The sequence below is a fragment of the Vigna unguiculata genome, chromosome 10, assembly GCF_037176805.1.
Source record: "Vigna unguiculata cultivar grain cowpea cultivar isolate G323 ecotype 2 chromosome 10, ASM3717680v1, whole genome shotgun sequence".
Taxonomy (NCBI): domain Eukaryota; kingdom Viridiplantae; phylum Streptophyta; class Magnoliopsida; order Fabales; family Fabaceae; genus Vigna; species Vigna unguiculata.
This window is the reverse complement of record NC_140801.1, coordinates 1810856-1820621: the sequence shown is the minus strand read 5'-3', so window position 1 is coordinate 1820621 and position 9766 is coordinate 1810856. Positions and strand designations below refer to the sequence as shown.

The window sequence follows — 9766 nt, the reverse complement described above, 5'->3', positions numbered from 1 at the left end:
ACTCAAAAGAAGAAAGACTTTGGCCAAAATGTATATAACACCCATAACTTGATCAATAACTTAGCTATGGCTCAATTAAATATGTCCAAATTATTTTAAATTAAAACAGTGTAATTTTCACAATCGTGATCGTTTTTATCAATAAAATACCCTTTATGTGTCGATGACTAAAGTTGAAATCTTTAGAATGAATATACGTTTAAGATGAATTGTGATGGAACTATGTAGCACATAAAATCATGATTGAAGTTTTTTTTTTTCTTTACATGTTGAGATCTTTTATCCAAATATATCACTAAAATTGCGAATTTTTAAATATTGCAGCAAAAAAGAAGAAGACCCATATTGTAAATCAAGAGTTCAAATTGAACAATATTACAATAGTTTTATGTATCACAATACCATTCAATGATATTTACACACGAATAATTTTAGATTCTATTGATAAAGTAATATTAACAAAAAAGAGTTATTTTATTTTTATTATTTAATAAGATGAATATTTTGCAAATTACGTTAAAAAATATAGTCTTTCATAAGAGGCCAATGAACTAACTTTATATACTTAACTTTTAATCATAATCCAACTCAATAGTAAAAAAAATATGTCAATTCGTATAACTAATTAATTTTAAAAAAATATATAGCTATTTATTGAAAATATTTTCTATAATTATTTTTTTTCTAATAAATCATAAAATAAAAAACTATCAACTAACATGCATTTTATACATTTAAATTGATTTCAATATTTAAATAAATTTGTGTAATATAAGCATATTTGCTTGAAACAAACATATTTATAACATATAAATAGACAATACGTTGCATACTAACTCATGAATGAGTAGATAGTATATGCCTTGATAATACAAAGAAGTTTGCATGGACATGAAGGTAAGTTTTTTAACTTCTAGAAATACACATTAATTTTGCAACTTATACAATTTCAATAAATCCTCATATAAACTTTTCACTAGTTCATCTATTGCCATGCTGCACTGTTCCACCTGCACAATACATTACAACACTTGATTACAAACATGGGAATGTTTACAAAGAAAATTTTTTATAAACATTTCTATGAAAGGAAAAATAGTAAAAAAATGGCATCAACTCTTCCATAAATTAATTGATGTAAGAGCTACTTTACATGAGTTTTTTGATAAATGAGAAATTTCCATAAGCATTTTAGAAAAAAAAAGAAGAAAAGAATGAAATGAGTTTTATCTTTAACTTGTGCAGAAACTAATATATATATATATATATATATATATATATATATATATATATATATATATATATATATATATATATATATATATATATATATATATATATATATATATTTCAGATTGTACCTTGCAAATGATAGAAATGTTCAGAATAGAACTCCCCAGTGGCAAAACACTGCTACAAACCATGGAGAGATTGTGAGATGCAAGCTTGGACAATAGCTCTGATACAATTTGTTCTCGTTTCTCACAAATAACAGAGATTCTTACATCTTTACCTGAAACACTTGAATCAATTTTGAGAAAGGTAGAATCTAAATCGTTTGAGTTCTCTGAAATGTTAACATTGGTGTTGTTGTTTTTGCAGTACTTTATAGATCCTCTCTTATTGTTTACTTCCTGCAAATCTTTTATACGATTCTGTAGATACTTCACATAATCAATGGTTTTGCTAATAATAGATAACTTGTCCATCTGCACATAGAAATATTTTGTTTTTAAGCTACCATTCCAACCAAATTACACATGTTTCACATAATTTGAATAATGCTTGCTATATTAAATCGCTACAAGGGAAAATCTCTTGTTACGGATAAATTTTAGGGATAAAAAGTAATTAGTTATTATAGTGACCAATTTAGATAACAATTTATAAATTAAAAATTAAATGTAACTCAAATAGTTTCTAAAATTGATCACTAGAGTGAGTTGGTCTCTAAATTAGTCATTAACATTAGCTATAAAAAAAAAAAACTAGTTTCTGAATTTGCTCTATTAATGACAAATTTAGATAGAAATTCATTGACAAAATTTTTGGGTAGCTAAAACCTTGGTGGATAATGTTAGTGACTAATTTAGAGGCCAATTCATTATAGTGACCAATTTAGAAACTATTTTAGTTACCAATAATTTAGTTTATAAATTGGTATCTAAATTGGTCACTAACAATAGATTTTCTTGTAGTGAATGATATATTCTATACTTGATCAGGGCCAACTCGACCAAATTAGACCGGAGCCAACTCGATTAAAATTTGGTTGAAGCCGAGTACGGTCAAATTTGATCTGGACCAACTTGACCTAATTCAGTCGGGGCCTACTCAGTCGAAATTCAATCAAGGCTGACTCGATCAAATTTGGTCAAACTTGACCGAGTTGATCTTAACCAAAATTCAACCAAGTCGGGCTCATCCAAAATTGGGCTACATTCGACCAAGTTAACCTCGAATGAAATTCAGCCAAATTCGACAAAGTCGTACTCGACAAAAAATTGGCCTAATGCGACCGAAGTTGGACTTGTCCAAACTCTATCGAGTAAGACATGTCCGAAATTTGGCTGAGTTGACTTCGGCTGAGTTTTGGTCGAATTCGGTAGAGTCAACCTTGGTCGAATTCGACCGAAACGACCTTGATCAAAATTTTGGCCAAATTTGACCTAGTCAGCCCGAAGAGAAATTTAGACAAATTTGGCTAAGACGATCCCGTCTAAAATTCTACCAAATTTGGTCAAGTTGTCTCTGTAAAAAATTTAAAAAATTTGTTCAAGTCAGCACTAGTCGAAATTTGGCCGGATTTGACCGAATTAACCCCGACCAAAATTCAGGCCAGACGACACCGTTCAATATTCAGCCGAACTGACCCCAACCAAAAATTGGAAAAACTTAACTTACATATATCTGAAAGAATACCTAACATGCTTCAATTGATGCAAACTAAAACTTAACTTGTGTAACATATCGCTATTTTGTAAACCCTAAGATAATAAATGCTTACAAACTCATTTTGTTGATATGCATCAAAGATGAAGAAATAGAAAATACAACACTAAAGCTATGAGTTGAAGAAAAAAGAAGGGTAAGAATTGAAGTGACCTTTTTCAAACCAGGAAGCATGGCGGAAAGTTCTATCAACAAAGTACTGATTTTCTCTCTCCTCTTCCTCTCAACCATTATGTGTTTTGACGTCTGAGAAATGCTTCTTCTCTTCTCAGGCTTTGCATGAAATGATTCATCAGGAACATTTGACACCACAGTGGAGTCCTCAAAAGAGAGAGTGCAAGGTGTAATAACCATTTGGTTCTTCTCCGAATTAGAATTCGCATGTTGTGTGTTCCTTTCCAAACATGAACCATTACCCATGTTGTTGTTGTTGCTGCTGCTGCTGTTAGCAAAATATGAATCATAATAAGGCACTGAACTCTCTATCTTCATCAATTCTTCCTCAAGAGAGTTCATGTTGTGTTCATTGAATAAATGCAACTCATCATCATCCATTTCCTGCAAAAAGGAGAATCATTTTCATAAGAACCAAAATGATATAATACATGATGCATGGTTGCATGATTCTGATGTAATGGATGTATTACTTACCAAATCAGAAAACCATTTTTCCCATGATTCATCCATTGTTTATCCCACATATAGTTTGATTTTTGTGTCAACTAATGATATTGTGAAAAGGAAGAAGAGAAAATCATTATTATTTTGATAGACCCTTTCAACGTTGTACCAACCATATATAGATAAAAGACAGGTGTCACCAAAACACAACTCCAAAACATGTGGATAGTATAAAATGGTCCTACAATGATAATAATTAGTTAGATTACAAAGAGATATATACTAGAATTTTTTATTATTTTAAGTCTTAAAATATATTTTGAAGTTATAAAAAGTTAAAGTATGAATAAAACAAAATTAAAAATGTAAATTTTATCAAAGTCTTGCATTACGACAAAAAAAAATTATTCTTTTAAATGATTTTGTATGTTGGACTAGACAAAGTAAAATAATAAGATGAATTTTATATTAGAAATAAATAAACCATAAAAGGAAACTTTTCTAATATATTTGTTTGGATGTTTGGGCCTGTTTTCTAAAAGGAGTAATATGTCGGTAAAAGAATAAATGAAAAACTAAAATGTAAATAGACACGTTTAATTGAAGAAAAAAATGCAATAAAAAATAATTTAAATAAAAACCGAAACTAACAATAGTAAAGAGGTCAACATAGTAGGTCGCCCAAAAGAATAAACGAAGAAGTGAAATGTAAATAGATACGTTTATTTGAAGAAAAAGTAAAGTAAAAAATAAAAATTGACTATAATAATCATATTATGAGTGTTAAAGAGTACATGCATAACCTATTTTATACATATAGCTGCAAAATATATTGTCACACATATATCATAAATAACATATATATTATAACAAAATTAATTATATAAACATTGATTGTGAGATTACTACTGACTTATTTTTAGAATGTATTTATAATGACTTAGAAGATAGTTAAGAGCAGTAGTGGTTTTTAAAAGATATACTCATGATTACAAGTATGGTTTTTTATTAATGGAGTTTCATTTTATAAGACTTATCATTTTTCTAAAATATTTTCAAAATCTTTTTTTGTCTTCTCTCTAGATCTCTGATTCCATCCTTCATCTATTTGAAGATCAAAGATGGGTAGGAGTCCTGACTTTGAGTACTACAATTATTTGAATAAAGTAAGTTCATCTTTGTTTTTCTTTTGAGTTTTTTTTAGTAAATCTGATGCACGTGGCGGTTATTAACTTGCATGTGTTATCCAAGGGTTCAAAATAAATATTTGTTCGGTTAGTTAGTGTGTGATTAGATCTTTTATCTGAGTTTTCTATGTGAAAATATTACATCATACTTAAGTAGAAGTCTTTAGGGGCATATAACGTTATTTTTAGGCATAACAAATATAGTATGTTCTCCTGGTGAGAGATATTACATTAGTTATGACTACAATGTTATATTACATGTCTTCTTGAGCGACATATAACATCGGTTCTAGGCATAACCGATGTAGTATCTCTCATAAGGAGGCTATATTACATTGATTTATGGTATAATTGATGTAATATGTGACAAACTTTTGTGCAAATAATTGTCATTTCACAATGGTTTATAGTTTTAACCAATGTAATAAGGATGTATTGTACATGGATTGTTAATCATTGTAATATGTTGTACACTTTCTACATCGACAATTTAATCAATATAATAGGTCAAAAATAACCATTGTAAAATGTAATTTTTGTATTAGTGTGATTTAGGTAAGGAAAGCTAGTAAATTATAATATAGCTAATTGGTTATATCTTGTTGTGATGAAGCATGGTTTGATTAATAGTATAATGATTGAAATGGTATATTGAGATAGATAGAACTATTGAACGTGAAATTATTGTTTTGAATGATATAAAATTGGTGTATAATTTGAAATTATGGGTTTGGTATGTGAATGGGACCAAGGGGTATCATTTGTGGTGTTTTTGAACAAAGAATTGGCCTTTGAAACGTGGACAATGGATAAAACGGTTCAAATGGAACCCTTGATTGCTTGATATATCAAATTTGTATATGCAGATTATGTAAATTTGTTGGTCGAGTATAAGGGTCATTAGCCGAAAGTGTAATTTATGAAATGTAGAGAGCATGAATGACCTCATCCATTAGGCAAGATACGACTGGTTAGGCGAGTTTACAAAATATACTCACAATGTCCTTATTCATCGAGTGAGTGAGACACTTATTGGATGAACTTAGGTCAACCATGGTCGTTAGGCGAGCTTGAGATTCACTAGGCGCATTTTTGAGGAATTTGCTCACAATACTCATTTGATGGGTGAGCCATGGCATCACTGAGAAAAAGGTTATTTCAAAAACATAATGCTCTAGTGGTGTGATTTCGGTGGACGAGTTGTACTGTTTGTTGAATGAGCTCCCTTAAAGAAGAGTCTCGTTTGGTGAGAGTGGGACATTAAGTGAAGGTAACAAGTTTAAGACTTACAACTTCAATTTCATTATTTTTAATTTTGATTTTGTGATAATGTTTGGGAGGAAATGCATGATGAATGAATTGTTACTTGAATGAATAAGGGAATAATGACTTTTAGGGAGGAAGTACTATACTGAGTTGGGTTTATGGTGTATTGAATGATGATTTGATGATATTATTCTAACTCTTTAGTATCTTACTCACGATGAAGATTTATATTTGTGAGAATCGAGAGAGGTCCTTCAATCTAGTGCTTCGGTATGAAAAATGATCGAACTACACAAGTATAATGAATTTACCATGTCATACTGGAGGGAGACTTTAGTCCTAGTTGTTTATTGCTTTGTGGAGTGGGCTAAATAGGGGTGTAAGATAGTATGACAAGTACATAATCTCTAACTGTACTCAATACATGTATCTTTTAAGAGGAGATTCAAATGTCTAAGTCTTGAAAGTGGTGAAGGCAGAGTATGTAGGGTTGTGGTTATATTAGATGCCAATGAAGACGTGTTGTGTAGACATTTGATTCTTTGTTAAATCAGTTGAATGGTAATGATGAAAAGAATTGCCTCCGTAATGAGATGATCTACATATCTATATTAATTTATTATAATTGCAATAGCTTACTTTGTTGTCTATTGTTTTGTAGTTCGTCTATCTGTTATGAGGGGAGGATGATATAGGTAGGAGTCATGGACAACAATGAGACTACTTAAATAATGTGTAGGAAGAGTGGGATGCATATGTGTATTTTTTTTTTTTGTATGTTATATGTTTCCTCTTCTTTTGATATTTTTTTTTTATATTTTGTAAAATTTAGTCATAATTATAATAAATTATATTATGTAGCTATTGATAATTGAAACTATCATATTTTTATTTTATTTATTTTTATGTTTTATTGTTATTTTATTTGATATTTCAGGTTTTATTCAATAAAATGTGAAAAGATAAATGCGTGAATTATATTTTGCAAATAAGTGAAAATATTATAGATTTAGGAAGATTATCAACAAAATAAAATAGACTATTGAATAGTCAAAGATGATCAAAAGTGGAAGATATCCATAAAGTTTGTTACTCAAATTATAAGTCAGAATAATTGAAGAATAATTCAAAAATATGAAATCTCCAAAGATTAAAAGTATATATATATATATATATATATATATATACATACACCAGGGATTATCTGTTACAACTAATTCAAGTACCAAATCAAGGCCACGGTAGTGACTTGGTTCACTTAGCTTCTACTACAGGATAATTGTACACTTGTTAGGTCTATAGAGGGAGAGGTTCACTGGGGAGATACAATACCAATGAAACCTGAGCCCAATCACATGAGGGATTGACACAACTTTCAACCTAAAACCTTAAAATAATGAGTTTATGGGTATTTATCCTATATAGTGTTTAACTTTCTTATTTTTACTCGATGTGAGACTTAAACTCACACTTGAAATTCTAACAATTAGATGCTTAAGCAAAGGTTGATCGCTGAAGTGTTGGTAAAACAATAAGTGTGATGTTGCTTAAATTTGTTGCAAATGGTCCAAAAGGCATGACACTCGAACGTTAAGAACGATTAAGCAATGCATGCTCAAGTTTGATAATTATACTTTATTTTGTCATGATATAATCGTGACTAAATTCAAGCTCATTAACATTTATATAGTTGTTTGTACAATAATATACTTCCATTTTATTTTAGATTAGTTCTTGCTTACATGTTAACTACGATGATCCAATGAGATATTAGTAAATTATATTACAAATTTTTTATTAATAATAAAACATTAATTTTGTGAAATAGGTTTTATATACACAACCAATCACATGTTAAAATTACGTAACGTGTAAAGGAGTGGAAATTTGGAATTATGCAATGGGTCTTAGTCATCAAGTACGACTTTTTGTTTTAGTTGTCTCGTTTTCTTTCCTACAATTATTGTACAATTAAAGCACGTTCAGAGCTACCAGAAAAGTTTCATGAACTAATAAAATGAGTTTTTTCTTTTTTTTCTCCTAAAAGATTGCAAAGGTTATATTATAATTGTTAATAATTTATGGATCATGAACTTAGTTTTCGGAAACAGGTGGTGGTGGTTGTGGTGGGCAATGTTTACAGAGTTTCATGACTGGTAGATGAGAGACATGGAGGCCAGAGAGTTTCACACGTTTAAGATAATTGTGAAAGTTTTAAGGGTTAAATACTTTTTTCCTAATTTTCGTAAATTTTATTCCGTTTCCTCTTTATTTTTCAAAATATTTAAAATATCCTAATTTTTATAATTTGTTGTTAATATGGTCTTTTCTAGACATAGGGAGAGATAAATACTAACTCTCACATGTCACTATGTGATTTTTTAATTTTTTTTTGAATTTGAAAATTGTTGTCCGTGTTGTCATAAGTGGCAATATCTCGTGGATTATATTTAATTTTGTCTTAATTTTTATTAATTTTATTCAATTTAGTCTCAATTTTTGTTAATTTTGTTTAATTCGGTTCCAATTTTGCTCTTCTCTAAATTGACCAAATTTAATTTTTATATAAATGTTCTACTGAAATTTTTATTTTTATTAAAATTTAAATTTACACTAAAAAATTTCCTTATCATTTAAAAAATAATAAAAAAAGTTTCTTCTAATTTTAAAAATAATAAAGAACTTTCCTTCTAATTTGAAAATAATTAAGAATTTTTCTTATCATTTCAAAAATAATGAAAAATTTTCTTCTAATTTTAAAAATAAAGAATTTTTTTTTCTCTAATCTTAAACTAACTTTAACCATATTTTTTAAACTAACGGTGACCTGAAAAGTTAAAAAAAAAAATTATTTAAGATAAACTCTTTATTACTTTTTAATTATATTTTTTATTTGATATAGAATATTTTCTATGGGTAAAAATTAGATTTTATAATGATTAATTATGACGAATATAATTCACCCACACGATGACAAAATTATAAATATTACGAGTCTTTCCAGGTTGATTATCACATAATAACTTAAAGAGTTGAAGATTTGATAATAAGATAATAGTATAAAAGTTGAGATAATCTAATTACTTTATTTAATTTTTCTCTTATTAAAAAGAAAGCTATAAGTTGAAGAAAAAAGAGGAATAAGTAATTGAAGTGACCTTATAAGTTGTTAATAGATTTATATTTAACAAATTTTTGAAATTATATTACAAGTTCTCTATCTAATAATTGATTGTTACAAGATTTAATCAATTAAAAAATTTTCTCATCAATTACGAAATCAAATTAACTGATTATTTTAATTAGAAAGTTTCTTATTTCATTTTTAAAACCTTTCAAAAACAAATTAATCGATTATTAAAACATTTAAAGTCCATTTCAAACTCAATTTTAACTTTCAGAAAATGTTTTAATTTATTACCGTAAAGTGGACGTTGAATTAAAAAGTCATAATGAATATCATGTGAGAAGAAATCAAATTTATACCTATTGTGTTTCGGTGTCCATATTTCTATTTTTAATTTTACCCTTTAATAAATAATTATTTTTTTAAAATTAAAATTCTTTCACTACTTTTACCTCTTAACTTATTGTTTTGTTGGATTTAACTGTTTCATTTATTTAATTTTTCTTTTAAATTAATCATTTTTAAAATAAAATAAGTATTTTTAATAAAAAAATTATTTACAAAATAAATAAAAAATATTTATAATAAAATTTATTTATATTTATTTTTAAAA

At 27.8% G+C, this 9766-nt stretch overlaps 1 protein-coding gene across 3 annotated transcripts; it reads right to left on the bottom strand.

Moving 5' to 3' along the window:
• Positions 1-855: 855 nt before the first annotated feature.
• LOC114165768 (transcription factor bHLH18-like) lies at positions 856-3705 on the bottom strand. 3 transcript variants are annotated; one of them, XM_085667585.1, is made up of 5 exons: positions 3604-3705; positions 3106-3510; positions 1514-1709; positions 1362-1413; positions 912-1010 (listed from the first exon to the last, which is right to left on the bottom strand). In XM_085667585.1, exons 1-4 carry the CDS (start codon positions 3637-3639, stop codon positions 1382-1384), a joined length of 669 nt encoding a protein of 222 aa, XP_085523711.1. In that variant the 5' UTR covers positions 3640-3705; the 3' UTR covers positions 912-1010; positions 1362-1381. The 3 variants fall into 3 exon arrangements, with proteins under 3 accessions (XP_027906139.1, XP_085523711.1, XP_085523712.1); XM_085667586.1 differs by having other exon boundaries at positions 1362-1410; XM_028050338.2 differs by having other exon boundaries at positions 856-1010; positions 1362-1709.
• Positions 3706-9766: the final 6061 nt, after the last annotated feature.